We start from the raw sequence: 19888 nt of genomic DNA, 5'->3' as shown, positions 1-19888 counted from the left end.
AATTCTATGAGGAAAATGCAGACCTTTGGTCACTTGGGAAGTAACTGGCTGGTTGGAGGGTCTGAGGCGTGTGACCTAACAGGCCTGCTCACAGGAAGGAATGGAGATCCCATTGCCAAGTGCCTAGAGTCATGGGTCCGTCTGTCATGTTGGATGTAGAGATTTCTTAAAAAAAAAAAAAAAGAGCCTGGTTTAGGGATTTACAACTCTGTAAGGTTGATACAGGGGGTGGGGGGACTATTGGGGTTCTGCTTGGTTGTTTACCACTCTGGTGCCAAATGTGGATTGTGTGAGCTCCTGTGGAGAGCTGACTCTCTCAGTGTTAAATGGCTGGCCGTGTGTGCGTAGGAAGCGGCAGGGAAAGGAACTGGAAAATCCCAGGCACAGAACATAGGCTACCTAGTTTGAATTCCCTATTTGATGACATCCCAGCTTGGCAGGATCTGTAAACCCAGGCTGGGTAGCTGGAGAGAACTAGAGGCACTTACCCAGAATCTTAAAATCTTCACCTCCACGGTCCCACTGTCCGACAGCATCCTCCCTCCCCCGCCATCCACAGCAACCCTTTCAGAACTTCACAGCACCCTTTGAGTCGTCTACACCGGTAGGTGACATCCCCACACAGCTCAGGGAATACAGATGCCCAGCAGAAAGCCCTCTCCTTCGCGCTTCCCGCCCAGGTCCCACACATTCCCTCTCTCCCTCCCTCCCAGCCTTCCCTCCATTTCTGACAGGGGATGTCCACCTTCCATCCACCTGGGCAGGGGTACGCCCCCCCTTCCAGTGCTTCAGTCACCGAATTCTCCTGAATTTTCAACCCCCACAGCTCCCCCTGCCTTTTCTTGTCTAGGGTTAAACACTTTCCAATCGAGCCCTCTTATCAATCCCTTTCTTATCTCACCACTGCCCATTTGTTTCCTTCTCACCTCCCATCCATTATTCAAATCACTGTGATTTTTCTTCAGTCCCCCAGCAAGCACTCACCCTAAGGCAGTGAAGGGCCTCCTGGCCAAACCCAATTCACACCACTGCACTGGCAACTGCCTCCTTTTCAGAGCTCTCCTCCCTTGACTCTCCTCCTGTCCCTCCAGATCTTTGCTTGCTCTTTCTTTGTCTTCTTCATGGGCTTCCTGTGGTAGCCTCCTCTCTCCTTAAATATTGCTGTTCCCGAGGGCCCTGCCCTCAATCTTTCCCTCACTCTCCTCCTCTCACTTCTGCTCCTTTCTCTGCATGCCCCCACCCCTGACTTCCTTGCCTCCACTTTCCTCTTTCCCTCCCTCTCCCCACCCAGTCTTTTCTCCATAGATCTTGAGTCCATTCCCAAGATTTCAACTACCAGCCATATTTATTTTTTGTTTTGTTTTGTTTTGTCTTTAACTACCACCCATATTTAAGGGGCCCGCTCTCTGGAAATCTATATTCTCCTGCCTGGAACACTCTCCTGAAGTCCAGACCCATGGAGTCCAGATCCATCTGGACGTTCTCCATGGATATACCCATGCTCAGCATGTCTGACACTGAACTGAACTTCCACAAAATTCTCTCTCTCCTCCTCAGTCTCCCTTCTTGAGGAATAGTGCTAGTGCCCAGCCAGTACCCCAGGCCAGAAAACCCAGAAACCTGGCAGTCTTTCTTGATGACTCCCTCTCTTTCCCACCTACGTACATTGAGCCACCAATGTCTAGAGGGTCTACCAGTCCCCTCTGTCATTTTGACCCCCACTCTCCATAGCTTCTTTTCTGGCCTGGATCCCAGCATTGATCATTGAGCCGGCTGTCAAGGACTCTTGGAAATGGACATCTGGTTATATCATTCCTCTGCTTTCCATCTTTATGTGGTCCCAAATGGCCCTCACGATGAAATCCAAACCTCTCACTATGACCTCTGAGGCCTCTCGTCTCTGCCTAGCCCAAAGAGGCCACACTTGCCTGCTTCCCTCCTCACTCCCCTGCCATTGTTTCTACCTGAAATGCTCTCACTCCTTTTCTTCCTCACTTCCCATTCTTCAAACTTGATATCCTCTGGGAAGTCTTCTCCAGCCTTTCTCTCCTTCCCCCCTCCCCAACTAGGCCAGGGGCTCCCCATCCTGCCTACAGCATCCATGCCCATTTCCAGGGTGATACTCAGCACCCCGCACAGTTCCCTTGTCTGTCCTCCACCATCGGTCTATGTGTAACTTGACTTTCTTAACTTGTGTACTGTAGCGGCAAGTACAACACTTGACACATACCCCATTGTTAGATCCATGCAAGAAAAATCCCAGACACCGTGCTTAGACACCACTGTCAGGAGGAATCCAGGGCTCAGCCTGGCACAGCGTGCTCTGTGACCGAAAACATTTACTCTCATGACTCATCCTGTTCAGGCTCCAGGGAAATGCTTCTGCACACCTCTCACCCCACGTCCTTCACATAAAAGGCATCTGTGTCCCACCGCTGGAAGAGTTCGTGGTTGTGCAGCAATCTACCTAGAAAAACAGCTATAGCATTGGAGTACGGAGAAGATTTCAGTTGTGGAAGTGCTTGGATAAGAGAAAACCCAAGTCAATCCATTCACGTTTTTGTCACGTGGAATGAATGTACTAGATCCTTTCGTAACGAGGTATCTCTCCCAGTACATCCCAGGCATCCACTTTTCCCCTTCCCTTCTTGTTACAAGTTGGAGTTGCAAAGATACTCATGAATTACTGGTTGTACACAGTAGCTGGCAGACATTTTGCAATATTGAACAATTCATTAGTCTTAACTTTGTGTGTGTGTGCGCGTGTGTGTATAGGCAGATGAAAAATGTGTGAAGCATGAATCATACTGAGTCCTTATATTGGCAAGGCTGAATTGCACTTTCTTTGTGGAGCACTCTGTTCTTTAGAAAAACCATTATTTTATTATTATCCTCAAATCACTTAGTTGCAATGACTTCTAAATAATTCCATTCATGTGCTGGTTTGTTATTAGTACATTTTTTAAAAAAATCTTATTTATTTATTTGACAGAGAGAGACAGCGAGAGAGAGAACACAAGCAGGAGGAGTGGGAGAGGGAGAAGCAGGCTTCCCGCTGAGTGGCAGGAAGCCCGATGTGGGGCTCAATGAGGGGCTTGGTGCAGGGCTCGATCCCAGGACCCTGGGATCATGACCTGAGCCGAAGGCAGATGCTTAACTGAGCCACCCAGGCGCCCCTTGTTGTTAGTACATTGTAACGTGCATGTGGTTAGTGTGCAATGTGTTGATATTAATAAATTCAAGAGTTTTTAGAGAATGGAGAAACAATAAAATCTGGTAAGTTTCTTAATGTTCTTTTAAAACATCTTCAACATGAATCTTTTTGAATCTGAAAGAAAACAAAGAAACAATTTCAATAATGAACTACAGCTTGTTACATCTTCTAGTAGTGATGAAAATCACAAACAGCCTGAAACATCCTTTGATATCGTGCAAGAATCCCAAGTTCAAAGTAAAATAATTTGTAATTCTACAATTAAAAACCAGCTTGACTGGACGCCTGGGTAGCTCAGTTGGTTAAGCATCTGCCTTAGGCTCAGATCATGATCACAGGGATAGAGTCCAGCTTCCAACCACTTCTCTCTCTGCCTGCTGCACTCACACCCTCCCCCCCTCGGCTTGTGCTCTCTCTCTGTGGCAAATAAATAAATAAAATCTTCAAAACAAAAAAACCAGCTTGACTATTTCAACAAAAAATACCAGTAGCCTATTATTTCTAATGACATAAATGTTAGATGCAAATGGACTCAAAGTTGTATCGCTAAAATCTGAAAGCGCCAAACATGTGTTTTTGTCAAAATGGCAGTCATGCTCTATTCAAACTCATGGTTCAGGAGAAAAGTTCGTCATTATCAATGAGGAAAATTTTGAAATAATATCAAGAATTATTCCCTAAATAAAGCTTTTGAAATAGTAAAAGTGTCCCCCAAATATTCTATCAAAATATCAAAAAAGCAAATGAAAAACATCTGGGAAACACCATGAGAATTTTAAACAATGTTACTGTGTAGTTAAAAGTAATCAAGCTTTTTCAGGAAGGGAACTTTTATGAGAACCTCAAGGAAAGAATAATATTGATATGAGCATATCAATGCAATCAAGGCTCTAAGCTCTTCTTATTATAAAACTGATCTAGTAAAATGAGGAAATAATTCTCAAGAAAACATATGAAACAGAGACATAAATCTCAATAATCATCTAAGAAAAAAAAATCATCTAAGATTCTCCAACTATTTTTCATAAAAGCATTTTAATAATGTATTTAAATTATAAAATTCAAGTCTGAATAGAGTTTAATGTGTATTGTTGATATTATAGAACCAAAAGGAGTAATAATATTAAACTCTATTGTTGGTGCTTCCGAAGAATGATTTAAATGACAACTATTTACCAAAAAAAGCTTATTGCCTGATAAAAAGAAAGGAGCTTCAGCTAAAATTTTAAGAAACTTTCTGGATATTTTAATTTGGAAGTAAGTCACTGCATTCAGTTATCTTTGAATGTTGCAATAAAAACATAAATCGGTAAAATCTGGCTGATTTTGTATGGCCTACGAACTACAGAAGAAAAATATTTTGTAACACATGAAAATCACATAAAATTCAAATTCCCATGTTTATAAATAAAGTTTTATTGGAACCCAGCTACACCCATTTATTTACATGTTATCCAAGGCTGTTTTCCCGCTACAAAGCAGAGCTGAATATTTACTACTGACGCTCTGTGTCCTGCAAAGCCTAAAATATTTATCATTTGGCTCAGTACAGAAGAAGCTTAACAACCTCTGAAGCAGAACATTTAAAATCCTTTCTCCATAAATTTTATAATGTACTACCATACCAAAAATAATAATTGAAAAGAATTAAATGAAACAGCTGAAAATCTGGGGGTGCCTGGCTGGCTCAGTTGGTGAAATGTGCTACTCTTAATCTCAGGGTTGTGAGTTCAAGCCCCATGTTGGATATAGAGATTACTTAAAAATAAAAATTGGGGGTGCCTGGGTGACTCAGTCCTTTAAGTGTCTGCCTTTGGTTCTGGTCATGGTCCTGGGGTTCTGGGATCGAGTCCTACATTGGGCTCCCCGCTCAGTGGGGAGCCTGCTTCTCTCTCTCCTACTTCCCCTGCTTGTGTTCTCTGTCTCTGTCTCTGTCTCTCTCTCTCTCTCTCTGTCAAATAAATAAATAAATTCCTTAAAAATAAATAATAAAAATAAAAATTGGGTCACGTGGGTGGCTCAGTCAGTTAAGCATCCAACTCTTAATTTTAGCTCAGATCATGATCTCAGTGTCATGAGATCAAGCCCCTCAGTGTGTCGGGCTCCCGGCTTAGCAGGGAATCTGCTTTAATATTCTGTCTCTCCCTCTCCCTTTGCCTCCCCAGTCCATGTTCCTGTTTTCTCTCTCTTTAAAATAAAACGAAAGCTTTAAAAATAAATAAATTTTAAAAATTAAAATTAATATATAAATTTTTTTTAATCAGCTGAAAATCTGGAAATTGAAGTAATGAACATAAGAATATTTGGATCTCCTGAAGCAGTCTGTAGGATTAGAAGCTGTAAAAGCAGTTTGGGGACAATATCTAGCCTTGTACAGTCACTTTCATAGAAATTATTAAATAGGATTAATTAAATATTTGGAAAATATAACATTTTTAAGAGATTTGGCTTAATCAATGGTATTCTTCCTAAGATGTCAATAACTTTTATCAGCTCTCCAAGAAAGAAATATTTTGATATTAAAGCTGGCACATTAATATGATGAAGGCAAAAAGTTACTGAGTATATAAAACAAAATAAATCAGGGGCACCTGGGTGGCTCAGTGGGTTAAAGCCTCTGCCTTCAGCTCAGTGGGTTAAAGCCTCTGCCTTCAGCTCAGGTCATGATCTCAAGGTCCTGGGATGGAGCCCTGCATTGGGCTTTCTGCTCAGCAGGGAGCCTGCTTCCTCTCTCCCTGCCTGCCTCTCTGCCTACTTGTGATCTCTGTCTGCCAAATAAATAAATAAACTATTAAAAAAAAACAAAATAAAGTATTAAAAGATATTATTAGAAATGGAGAATAAGAACATACCCTTTGCAACTAAACAATGATGAATTCCAAGAAGTAATACTATTCATGTGCTTTAAAAATTATTTAAAAATTGATTTGTTGCTCAATGACAAACACGAAGGAAAAAAACACATAATATTGAAATCGAAAATTTGACCAAACAATGTCTGTGAATGTCTTTGGATTGAAGGAGAACAAAATTTTAAAAAATAAAACAGCCAGGGCGCCTGGGTGGCTCAGTGGGTTAAGCCTCTGCCTTCGGCTCAGGTCATGATCTCAGGGTCCTGGGATCGAGCCCCACATCGGGCTCTCTGCTTAGCGGAGAGCCTGCTTCCCCCTCTCTCTCTGCCTGCCTCTCTGCCTACTTGTGATCTCTGTCCGTCAACTAAATAAAATCTTCAAAAAATAAAAAAGAATAAAACAACCAATTTTATATAAAATTACAATAAGTGATTTTCAGCACTCAGTCATGAAGACAAGAAAGACGTTGAATCTATAAAATTCTCAAACAGAGCAATAAGAGCCAGGAAGTCTTCCAATGTCAATGCTATAGGTTCAGCACAAGCTGAAAGAAGCATCAGCACTATGACAAATATGATATTAAGATAAATTATCTATGAATTGAGACTACAAGCTACCTAATGACTCTCAAGTTAATGGCGTAGCTGTTAGCCGAATTTGATGTTTCTCCCTGCACCAAATCACCACTCCCTTGGAGGCACTATTTGGCAGTAACAGACCATGTGAAACAAAAGATGACATAAAGATTTTCTAAAACTCAACAAATAACAGAAACTGTTAAAACTATTTGACAAATGATTTTTTTAAAAGATTTATTTATTTGAGAAAGAATGAGCGAGGGAGCACTGGATCGACAGAGGGGCAGAGAGAGAGAATCTCTAACAGACTCCCCATTTCCTGCAGAGCCCGACACTGGGGCTCCCTCTCGCCACCCCGAGGTCACCATCGGAGCCAAAATCAAGAGCCAGATGCTCAACCAACCGAGCCCCTCAGGTGCCCCTTGATGAATGATTTAGAAAGAAGTTTTATAATATATAAACATATAGAGTTAGAGAATAAAAGGATTATATACAGTTAATTTTTGATTAATATATAGTATGTATCAATATATCCAAATGTCTCTATCTCCATCTACAGATGTTGTATTTCTGTATCTGCATCTCTATATTACATACCTGTTGTTAAGTATTCTGACCATTGCCCTTGGGCATGACTCACATTTCATGCTGGTGTTCTGTCCTGGCTTCACCTTTTGGATGGCACACATGGAATTGACTTCCCAGCTCTGACCTTGGCTCCAGGAAGGAACTATTCTGGTTCTCCCCAGCAGCTGGCTGCACTGCCTCAGACTGCCTTGAGTCACACCCCTTTTAGTTCAGCCCAGGCCTGGGGAAGCTTCCTTCCCTGGCACAGCCAGTGGCGAGCATTACCACTTATCTTGCCTCTGTCAGTCTCAGCACGGCCTGGGTAGTTCAAGGGAGACCGTTCACTCTCATTCTGCATCTATCAAAACTTGCTGCCCGGGAAGCAGCCAGACTCCTGGCCAATATGCTCTTTTCCCTAGGGCCATTTTTATTTCATGTCTTGACTTCAGTTGCAGAAGGAAAAGCTTTATTCCTTTGCAGAAGAATTTCAGGCATCAGAGGCAGCTGGGGAAGAATTTTGGGAGCTGAAGAATTTCGAATGCTAATGTTTTATGAGTCCTTCTGCAAATCAAAAGAGAAAAAACTTGGACTTTTAACATATGATTTTTCCAGAGGGGGAAAGAAAAGTTCCCCTGCCTTCTTTGGTTTCTGTTTTATCACTGAATGGATCATGTGAGTACACAGGCTTAGATGAGATGAAGTTACTGTCTGATACATCACTTGTTATGTTATAAGATATAAAGTTATGAAGTTTCATAGCAAAAGACAGCTCATGGATGCCTGGGCGGTTCAGTTGATTAAGCCTCTGCCTTTGACTCAGGTCATGATCTCTGGATCCTGGGATCCAGTCCTGCATTTGGCTCCCTGCTCAGCTGGGAGCCTACTTCTCCCTCTCTCTCTCTGCGCCTCCCTCTGCTTGTGCTCTCGCACACGTGCTATCGCCCTATAAAACAAAAAGATAAAATATTAAGGAAAAAAAATGAGAGCTTAAAAAGATATCTGTGTAAGCCAGTTCTCAGAATCACGTTCAAGAGGTCTTAGATCTTTTTTTTTTTTTAATTAAGCTCTATCCCAACATGGGGCTCAAACTCAGAACCCTAAGATCAAGAGTTGCGTGGTGTACCTACTGAGCCAGCCAGGCACCGCAGGAGGTTTTAAATCTTTTTTTAAAGATTTTATTTATTCATTTGCCAGAGAAAGACACAGTGAGAAAGGGAACAGAAGCAGGGGGACTGGGAGAGGGAGAAGCAGGGGGACTGGGAGAGGGAGAAGCAGGCTTCCCACAGAACAGGGAGCCCCATGCGGGTCTTGATCCCAGGACCCCGGAATCATGACCTGAGCAGAAGAGAGATGCTTAATGAGCCACCCATGTGCCCCAGGAGGTTTTAAATCTTAACATCCATTGATCAACTGAATTTGATGATGAATTTGATGCTACCTCTATGCCAGGTATTGTATTGAGAATTACACACTCGGGGCGCCTGGGTGGTTCAGTGGGTTAAGCCTCTGCCTTCAGCTCAGGTCATGATCTCAGGGTCCTGAGATGGAGCCCTGCATCAGGCTCTCGCACTGCAGGGACCCTGCTTCCTCCTCTCTCTCTCTGCCTGCCTCTCTGCCTACTTGTGATCTCTCGCTGTCGAATAAAGAAAAATCTTTATTTAAAAAAAAAAAAAAAGAATTACACAAGCGCTGGAGTGGAATGCCGCTGCCTCCCTTGCCAATGACAGCCTCTGTAAGTCATCCCCTCGCCCGACTCCAGCTCTCACTGGGAGCTGGAAACACCACTTGTTTCTCCTCTTCTTTCCAGCCCAGGAGTCCTAAGAGCTTCCCACTGCTGCTGGTCTCTGTGTGTCCTGACATCTCTTGCTGGTTCCTTCAACCCTGTCCACACTTATATAAATGCGTCTTCCTTGAATTATCTCCACAGATACCAGCCCAGTGCGCTTTCTGTTTCCTGCTGGAACTCTGACTAATACTTTAAATCTGCCAAAGATCCTGGTCCATTTAATTTCTTTACTTAATACCTTCTAAATGCTATGTTTTTGTTTGTTTTGAAATGGCTGTTTGGCTTTGTTTGAAGAGAACTAACTGGTCTTAACGCATGAAGTTACCTGTTTCTCAGGTGGGCATGGATTCATTTGACCTTCAGGTGTAGAAACCGTCTCCTATAGCCATATACACATATTTAGGGATCTCAACCCTCTTCATGGGATTACTACTTCTTATTCACAAAGGTGTAATTAAAAAGTCTCAAGGTCTGGTGTTCCGTGTGACACAGCACACATTATAGTAACTGGCAAGTGATTTTTATCCCTTTATTTTATTTTTTTAAGATTTTATTTATTTGGGGCGCCTGGTAGCTCAGTCAGTTAAGCAGCTGGCTGCCTTCGGCTCAGGTCTTGATCCCAGGGTCCTGGGATCAAGCCCCACATTGGGCTCCCTGCTCAGTGGGAAGCCTGCTTCTCCTTCTCCCTCTCTCTGCCTGCCACTCCCCCGCTTGTGTGCTTTCTCTGTCTGTCAAATAAATAAAATCTTTAAAAAAACAAAGATTTTACTTATTTGTCAGAGAGACAGAGAGCAGAAGCAGGGGGAGTGGCAGGCAGAGCTGGGGGAGGGGGGAGCAGGGTCCCCACTGAGCAAGGAGCCCAGAACCCTGAGAACATGACCTGAGCGGAAGGCAGCCACTTAACAGACTGAGCCTCTCAGTTGTCCCAATTTTTATCCCGTTAAACCAAAATAAACATTTGGGGGCATTTCTGGAAAATGTGATTAGGCAACTTACAGCAAGATGCTAGTCATGGCTTTAGCAAGGTCTGTGTGGAGAAGAACTTTCTTTATTGGCAGCTCAAAGGGTTCAACAGCTCAGTTGCATTCTTGGGAAAACGTGACTATTTATGATATAATTTCATATCATATATGGATAAATGTTCTTCTTCTTAAAAAAAATTTTTTTAAGTAATCTCTACTCTCTATGTGGGGCTTGAACTCCCAACCCAGAGAATAAAGTCACATGCTATAAGGTCTGAGGCCTGCCAGGTGCCCCAGGGATAAATGTTCTTGGGTTTAGGCAAATTAATATGATTTTAAAGTAAGAGCAGATATTGGAAATAGAGACTCAAGTTGCAGCTTCGCACTGGCTCCCAATTTCTTAGAGGTTAAGTAGGAAAATATATTTAGAAGCTTGTCCTGGTATCTGTCAATATCCTTGGGCATAACTTGATATCAAATGATGTGTAAGACAACCACACATAATAGATTTTAAATATCACATAAACGTAATCCAATTTTCCTTTTCCCAACCCTCATGATTCATATTTTCTTAGCCACTGGAATTCTTACGTATAGTTTCCAAGTTGATAGGGTTGTCTTTTTCTTAATGGTAGTGTGACTAAGCAGAGATAGTTTGTGGGTAGAACTCTGTTGCTCCAGGCACCAACTTAGCACCTGGACATGCTCGGCCCTGGGAATGCACATGTGAAGATAGCTGTGACTTTATCAAAGTCCAATTCTAGGTTCTAATTTCCGCAGCTCAAGCCCAGGAAACAAACAGATAACACAGGTTGTAAAAAGGCATAAGTCTGTGTTGTATTTTTAGAAAAGTATGGGATTTTTATCCAAACCAATCAACTTGTTAATTAAACATCTATATACTTATTTTAGAGTATTCTTTTTTATTTTTTGCACTTAATCATTTAAATAAATGATTGCCTAAGACAGTAGCATTTTAGGGGCGCCTGGTGGCTCAGTAGGTTAAAGCCTCTGCCTTCGGCTCAGGTCATGATCCCAGGGTCCTGGGATCGAGCCCCGAATCAGGCTGTCTGCTCAACAGGGAGCAGCCCCCTCCGCACCCTCCACCTCTCTGCCTACTTGTGATCTCTGTCTGTCAAATAAATAAATAAAATCTTTAAAAAAAAAAAGTAGGATTTTAAATGTTATCTTACAGGTCAAAGAACATTGCAGAGTTGCTAAGGTAGAAAATAATTACAGGGGCGCCTGGGTGGCTCAGTGGGTTAAGGCCGCTGCCTTCGGCTCTGGTCATGATCCCAGGGTCCTGGGATTGAGCCCCGCATCAGGCTCTCTGCTCAGCGGGGGGCCTGCTTTCCTTCCTCCTCTCTCTCTGCCTGCCTCTCTGCCTACTTGTGATCTCTGTCTGTCAAATAAATAAATAGAATCTTAAAAAAAAAAGAAAATAATTATAAAACACAGCTGTTAATTTTATAGATATTAGGTTACATTAGAGAGGGGATCTCAAAGTCTCAAAGAAAATCTAAGACCTCAAAATCCTATCTGCTGATTTCTGCCTGAAACTTTGGGATAGAATCTCCTTTTAGGTTAAACTCTCAATGCCTATTGAAATGCAAATACCATCATGGGAAGGTGGTAGTTTGTACTAGATTTGGCTGCAAGTAACAGAAAACCCAAAATAGCAGTGCTCAAACACAGGAGTTGACTTTTACCTCATATATAATACTTTTTGAAGGAGGTAGTTCATTTTTTTTTTAAGATTTTTAAATTTATTCATTAAAGAGAGAGACTGAGCATAAGCAAGGGGTTAGGGTCAGAGGGAGAGGGAGAAGCAGACTCTCTGCTAAGCGGGGAGCTAGACTTGGGGCTCCATCCCGGGACTCTGGGATCATGACCTGAGCTTAACCAACTGAGCCACCCAGGAGCCTAAAGAAGGTAGTTCAGTGTTGGGAAGGAAGTCCTGTGGTCATCAAGAACCCAGTCTCCTTTAGTCTTTTTACTTCACCATCTTAAGCACATGCATTCTGCCTCCAAGTTCCACTCAGGGTCCAAGATGGCTGCTGGAGCTCAAGCCTTATATGCACCTGCGTGGCTCAGTTGGCTCAAGCATCTGCCTTCAGCTCAGGTCATGATCCCCCACTCCGCAGGAAGTCTGCTTCTCCCTCTCCCTCTGCTGCTCCCCCTGCTTGTGCTTTCTCTCTGGCTCTCTCTCAAGTAAATAAATAAATCTTTAAAAAATAAAAAATAAAAATAAAAAAGACAAAATTCGGAGCTAGTACCCGCGCCTGGAATCCGGTCACAACCTCAGCCGCGCCTGCCGCCTGCCACTGCCTCCGGACCATGGACCCCCGCAAAGTGAGCGAGCTTCGGGCTTTCGTGAAAATGTGTAAGCAGGATCCGAGCGTTCTGCACACCGAGGAAATGCGTTTCCTGCGGGAGTGGGTGGAGAGCATGGGGGGTAAAATACCACCTGCCACTCATAAAACTAAATCAGAAGACAGTATCAAGGAAGAAAAACCAGATAGTAAGAAGGCGGAGGAAAACATAAAGACAGATGAACCATCAAGTGAGGAGAGTGATCTAGAAATTGACAATGAAGGTGTGATTGAACCAGATACCGATGCCCCTCAAGAAATGGGAGATGAAAATGTAGAGATAACCGAGGAAATGATGGATCAGGCAAATGATAAAAAAGTGGCTGCCATTGATGCCCTAAATGATGGTGAACTACAGAAAGCCATTGACTTGTTCACAGATGCCATCAAACTAAATCCTCGCTTGGCCATTCTGTATGCCAAGAGAGCCAGTGTCTTCATCAAATTACAGAAGCCAAATGCTGCCATTCGAGACTGTGACAGAGCTATTGAAATAAACCCCGATTCAGCTCAGCCTTATAAGTGGCGTGGGAAAGCACATAGACTTCTGGGCCATTGGGAAGAAGCAGCACATGATCTTGCCCTTGCTTGTAAACTGGATTATGATGAAGATGCTAGTGCAATGCTGAAAGAAGTTCAACCGAGGGCCCAGAAAATTGCTGAACATCGGAGAAAATATGAGCGAAAACGTGAAGAGCGAGAGATCAAAGAAAGAATAGAAAGGGTTAAGAAGGCTCGGGAAGAACATGAGAGAGCCCAGAGGGAGGAAGAAGCCAGACGACAATCAGGAGCTCAGTATGGCTCTTTCCCAGGTGGCTTTCCTGGGGGAATGCCTGGTAATTTTCCTGGAGGAATGCCTGGAATGGCAGGGGGGATGCCTGGAATGGCAGGAATGCCTGGGCTCAATGAAATTCTTAGTGATCCGGAAGTTCTTGCAGCCATGCAGGATCCAGAAGTTATGGTGGCCTTCCAGGATGTGGCCCAGAACCCAGCGAATATGTCAAAATATCAGAGCAACCCAAAGGTTATGAATCTCATCAGTAAATTATCAGCCAAATTTGGAGGTCAAGCATAATGCCCTCATGACAAATAAAGCCCTTGCTGAAGGAAAAGCAACTTCGATCACCTAATGGATGTCGCAATAATACAAACCAGTGTACCTCCAACCTTCTCATGAAGAAAGCTGGGGTGCTGTGAAGAGAATCCCTACCCCTCTGCTCCCCATGCAACTGAAACATTCTGCAATTGTTGCCATTAGGGTATTCATTCAGATAATGTTTTCCTACTAGGAACTACAAACTTTAAACACTTTTTAAACCTTAAAAATATTTAAAAACATATTAAAAGGGTGTGTTAGTCCCTACATTTTTCTTTAAAAAAAAAAAAAAAGACAAAATTCACAAAGCATACAGTTCACCTATTAAAGTGTAAAACTCCTTGTTTTTACATATTCACAGAATTGTGCAACTGGTCACCATTATAAATTTTAGAACATATCATCACGGTAAAAACTAAACTGCATACCCACTAGCAATTAGTTCCCGTTTTCCCTCTTTGCTTCTCTCAGCCCTAAGCAACCACTAATCTACTTTCTGTCTCTATAGATTTGCCTATTCTAGACATTTTGGATAAATGAAAATATGCAATATACAGTATGTAGCCTTTTACGACTGACTTTCTTCACTTAGCGTCATGTTTTCAGGGATCATCCATGTTGTAGCATGTCCTAGTCCCCTGTACCTTTTCATGGCCAAGTAATGCTTTATCCACTCATTTTGTTTATCCACTCATCAGTTGATGGACATCCGGGCCCTTTCTACTTTTGGGCTATTATTAATAATGCTACTATAAACATTCATGTGCAAGTTATTGTGTGGATTTATGTTTTCATTTCTCTTAGGTATATACCAAAGAGTAAAACTGCCTGATCATATGATAACTCTACATGAAACTTTTTGAGAAACTGCTGCACTAGTTTTCCAAAACAGCTGCGCCATTTGCCATTCCCACCGGTGGTATAGGAGGGTTCCAGTTACTTGATATTCTACTCACAGTTATTATTATCTATCCTATTAAGTTGAGCCATCCTATGTGAGTGTGAAATGGTATCTCATTGGGGTTTCAATTTCCATTTCCTTGGTGACTAAGGATGATGGGCAAATTTTTATGTGCTTATCATTGGTCATTTGTGTATCTTTGGAAAGATGTCTATTCAGATCATTTTTTAATTGGGTTATCTTTTTATTATTGGGTTTAAGAGTTTTATATATTTGGGGCGCCTGGGTGGCTCAGTGGGTTAAAGCCTCTGCCTTCGGCTCAGGTCATGATCCTAGGGTCCTGGGATCAAGCCCCACATCAGGCTCTCTGCTAAGCGGGGACCCTCCCTCTCCCTCACTCTCTGCTTGCCTCTCTGCCTGCTTGTGGTCTCTGTCAAATAAATAAATTTTTTTAAAAAGGAGTTTTCTGTATCTTCTAGATACAAATCTCTTGTCAGATTGAGGGGACCAGGATTTGCCATCCCAAAATATGCATCTTTGACATACTGATTATTTGGGGCTGATTATTTTTGAGAGACTGCAGACCTAGGAGAACATCTGGAATCAGAGTGGAAGTTGCCTTTTTTTCTTTTTTCAAAGATTTTATTTATTTATTTGACAGAGAGAGAGAGAGCACGAGTGAGAGTGCACAAACTGGGGGTGGGGGCGGCAGGCAGAGGGAGAGGGAGAAGCAGGCTCCCAGCTGAGCAGAGAGCCCAGTTGGGTGGGGGGGTGGATCCGGGGACTCTGGGATCCTGACCTGAATGGAAGGCAGACACTTAACTGACTGAGCCACCCTGGGGCCCTGGAAATTGCCCTTTTATAAGAAACATTTACATGTATAAGGGAAATCTCCATCTGTAAGGGTGTTTCCTTCTCTGTACCAGGAAGAGAAGGATGACTAAATCTCTAGAAACTCTTATCATCGGACAAGGTAAGGACTTGGGTCTGCATAACAACATTACCCTTGTTTACTGTGCTTTTCCTGGTCACCTCCCATTACCGCATCTTCCCACTGACAGCCCTCCCCCACCAACATCTTTTGTCTTTAGCTGAAGATGTTATTTATTTTAAGGTGGTTGATCCAGCCATTTCTAGGAGTTACTCAGTTGTCTTGGGTTTCTCCTATGTGTACAGGAGGCATAAATGTTATTAAATGTCTGTTTGTTTTCCTCCTGTTAATCTATTTTTTATTACAGAGGGGTCTCAGCCCTCTGTAGAAGGGTAGAGGGAAAATTATTTTTCCTCCCCTACACAAATATTTTCTATTGCTCTGTAAGTTGTCTTATTATTTTCTTTCTTTCCTTTTTTTTAAAGATTTGTTTATTTGTATTTGAGAGAGAGAGAGAGCACGAGCAGGGAGAGAAGCAGAGGGAGAAGCAGGCTCCCCACAGAGCAGGGAGCCTGATGAGGGACTTGATCCCAGGACTCTGGGATCATGACCTGAGCTGAAGGCAGACACTTAACAGACTGAGCCACCCAGATGCTCCTCAATTTGTTCTTCTGTTGCTTTTGCTTTTAGTATCATAACTAAGAGCCATTGCTTAATCCAAGATAAGAAAGATTTAGGCCTATGAATTCTTCCCGAGTTTTATAGTTTTTGCTCTTATATTTATGTCTTTCATCATTTTCAGTTAGTTTTTGTATATAGTGCAGAGTAGGGATACAACTTAATTCTTTTGCGTGTGGGTATCCAGCAGTCTTGGCACCACTGATTGAAAAGACTATTCCTTTTTTTTTTTTTAAGATTTTATTTATTTATTTGACAGAGATCACAAGTAGGCAGAGAGGCAGACCAGGGTGAGGGGGGAGCAGGCTCCCTGCTGAGCAGAGAGGCCCACGTGGGGACTCGATCCCAGGACCTTGAGATCATGACCTGAGCTGAAGGCAGAGGCTTAACCCACTGAGCCACCCAGGCTCCCGTGAAAAGACTATTCTTGCTCTGTTGAGTTATTTTGGCACCTTTATTGAAAACCAGTTGACTATAAATGTGAGAATTTATTTCTGGTCTCAAATTAATTCTATTCCATGAATCTATACATCTGTCCTTATGCCAGCACCACACTATCTTGATTAATGAAGCTTCGTAGTAGGTTTTGAAATTGGTAAGTTTGAGTGTAAATTCATTGTTCTTTTGTTTCTTATGCTTTTTTCAAGATGGTGTTATCTATTCTGAGTCCCTTTCATGTCCATATGAATTTTAGGAACAGCTTGTCAATTTCTCTAAAAAAAGGCAGCTTAGATTTTGGTAAGAGTGCATTGAATCTGTTTGGAAACTACAGCCATCATAACAATATTGGTTCTTCTGAATAAGGATATCTGCCCATTTATTTGGGTCTTTAACTTCTTTCTACAATGTTTTGCATTTTAGAATATAAATTTTGAATCTTTAATTTTATTCCTGTGTTTTATTCTATTTGATGCTATTGTAAAAGAAGTTTCTTATTAAATTTCATTTTCTGATTGTTCATTTTTTTTAAAGATTTTATTTATTTATTTGACAGATAGAGATCACAAGTGGGTAGAGAGAAAAGCAGAAAGATTGGGGGTGGGAAGCAGGCTCCCTTTTGAGCAGAGAGCCGGATGCGGGACTTGATCCCAGGACCCTGAGAACACGACCCGAGCTGAAGGCAGAGGCTTAACCCACTGAGCCACCCAGGTGCCCCTGATTGTTCATTGTAAGTATACAGAATTACAACTCATTCAGGGTGCCTGGGTGTGTCAGTTGTTAAGTGTCTGCCTTTGGCTCAGGTCGTGGTCTCGAGGTCCTGGGATTAAGCCCCGTGTGGGGCTCCCTGCTTGACGGGAAGCCCACTTCTCCCTCTCCCACTCCCCCTCTTGTGTTCCCTCTCTTGCTGTGTCTCTCTCTGTCAAATAGATAAAGTCTCAAAAAAAAAGAAATATAACTTATTTTTGTATATTGATTTTATATTATGAAACCTTTTAAAATTTTTCATTTTATTATTTATTTATTTATTTGAAAAAAGATTTTATTTATTTATTTGGCAGAGATCACAAGTAAGCAGAGAGGCAGGCAGAGAGAGAGAGAGAGAGAGGAGGAAGCACACTCCCCACTTGAGCAGAGAGCTTGATGCATGGCTCTATCCGAGGCCCCTGAGACTATGACCCGGGCAGAAGACAGAGGCTTAACCCACTGAGCCACCCAGATGCCCCCATTTTATTTATTTTTTAAAGGCAAAGTTTTTTTTTTAAAGGCTTATTTATTTATTTATTTGAGAACGAGAAATCACTCGAGGAGGGGGAGGAGCAGAGGGGAAGAGAGAGATAGAATCTTAAGCAGACTCCCTGCTGACGGTGGAGCAGATGTGGAGCTTGATCCCATGACCCTGAGATCATAACCTGAGCCGAAATCAAGTCACATGCTTAACAGACTGAGCCACCCAGAAGCCCCAAACCTTTTTTTTTTTTAAGATTTTACTTTATTTTTGTGTTTCTTTTTTGTTTGTTATTGTTATTTGGTATGTTTTAAGTAAACTCTACCCCAGATATTGGGCTCAAGCTCAGTCTCATGATCCTGAAATTGAGTTTCATGCTGTATTGACTGAGCCAGCCAGGCGTCCCATATCCTAAAATCTTTTTAACTGGTTTATGGGTTCTAGCAGATTATAGAGGATTATTTGGAATTTTCTATATGTACGGTCATGTTTCTGTAAATAGAGACAGTTTACTACCTCTTTCCTGGTCTGGCTGCCTTTTATTTTTATTCATTTATTTTGCCTAAATTTCCATGGCTAGAACCTCCAGCGCAATGTTGAAGTATTGAGAGCAGATATCCTTGTCTTGTGCCTGATTTTAGGGGAAGCCATTAAGTATAATGTTAACTGTGGGTTTTCCACAGATGCTCTTTTTTTTTTTTAAAGATTTTATTATTAATTTGACAGAGACCACAAGTAGGCAGAGAGGCAGGCAGAGAGAGAGGAGGAAGCAGGCTCCCTGCGGAGCAGAGAGCCCGATTCGGGGCTCGATCCCTGGACCCTGAGATCCTGACCTGAGCCAAAGGCAGAGGCTCTAACTCACTGAGCCACCCAGGCGCCCCTCACATATGTTTTTTATCAGACTGAGAACATTCTCTTATATTCCTAGTTTGCTGAATGCTTGTATCATGAAGAGGTGTTGAATGATTTTGATGATTTTTCTGCCTCTTTTGAGATGATTATGTGGTTGTTTGTCATTATTTTATTAATATACTGGGTTAGAATAATTAATTTTTTAAAAAAGATTTTATTTATTTGACAGAGAGCACAAGCAGGGGAACAGCAGGCAGAGGGAGAGGGAGAAGCAGGCTCTGCACTGAGCAAGGAGCCTGACATGACGCTCCATCCCAGGACCCTGAGATCATGACCTGAGCTGAAGGCAGACCCTAACCAACTGGGTCATCCAGGTAACCCAGAGTAATTAATTTTTGCATGTTAATGAACCTGCATTCCTGTGATAAACTGCTCCTTGTTGTGGTAATATAATACCTTTTTTATGTTGCTGGATTTGTATTTTTTGATTTTTATGTCTGTATTTATGATAGATAGTACTCTGTACATTTTTTTTCCTTATGATTTTTTTTAAATTTTTTATTTCTTTTCAGCGTAACAGTATTCATTGTTTTTGCACCACACCCAGTGCTCCATGCAATCCGTGCCCTCTCCAATACCCACCACCTGGCTCCCCCAACCTCCCACCCCCCGCCCCTTCAAAACCCTCAGATTGTTTTTCAGAGTCCATAGTCTCTCATGGTTCACCTCCCCTTCCAATTTCCCTCAACTCTCTTCTCCTCTCCATCTCTCCTTGTTCTCCATGCTATTTGTTATGCTCCACAAATAAGTGAAACCATATGATAATTGACTCTCTCTGCTTGACTTATTTCACTCAGCATAATCTCTTCCAGTCCCGTCCATGTTGCTACAAAAGTTGGGTATTCATCCTTTCTGATGGAGGCATAATACTCCATAGTGTATATGGACCACATCTTCCTTATCCATTCGTCCGTTGAAGGGCATCTTGGTTCTTTCCACAGTTTGGCGACCGTGGCCATTGCTGCTATAAACATTGGGGTACAGATGGCCCTTCTTTTCACTACATCTGTATCTTTGGGGTAAATACCCAGTAGTGCAATGGCAGGGTCATAGGGAAGCTCTATTTTTAATTTCTTGAGGAATCTCCACATTGTTCTCCAAGGTGGCTGCACCAACTTGCATTCCCACCAACAGTGTAAGAGGGTTCCCCTTTCTCCACATCTTCTCCAACACATGTTGTTTCCTGTCTTGCTAATTTGGGCCATTCTAACTGGTGTAAGGTGGTATCTCAATGTGGTTTTAATTTGAATCTCCCTGATGGCTAGTGATGATGAACATTTTTTCATGTGTCTGATAGCCATTTGTATGTCTTCATTGGAGAAGTGTCTGTTCATTCCTTATGATATCTTAGTTTAATTTTGTTATCAGGGTAATTCTGGCTTCATATATTGAGTTGGGAATTTTTTGGAAGAGTGTGTGAAGAATTGGTATCA

The 19888-nt window shown here is 42.2% G+C and overlaps 1 protein-coding gene across 1 annotated transcript; it reads left to right on the top strand.

The window, feature by feature from the left end:
* The first annotated feature begins 12261 nt into the window (after positions 1-12261).
* On the top strand, positions 12262-13534 carry LOC116857009 (hsc70-interacting protein-like). Its single transcript, XM_032840821.1, has one exon. It carries the CDS (start codon positions 12297-12299, stop codon positions 13404-13406), a length of 1110 nt encoding a protein of 369 aa, XP_032696712.1. The 5' UTR covers positions 12262-12296; the 3' UTR covers positions 13407-13534.
* Positions 13535-19888: the final 6354 nt, after the last annotated feature.

This window comes from Lontra canadensis, unplaced genomic scaffold (assembly GCF_010015895.1).
Source record: "Lontra canadensis isolate GAN:19392208 unplaced genomic scaffold, GSC_riverotter_1.0 scaffold116, whole genome shotgun sequence".
Classification (NCBI taxonomy): domain Eukaryota; kingdom Metazoa; phylum Chordata; class Mammalia; order Carnivora; family Mustelidae; genus Lontra; species Lontra canadensis.
This window is presented reverse-complemented; position numbering and strand designations above follow the sequence as displayed.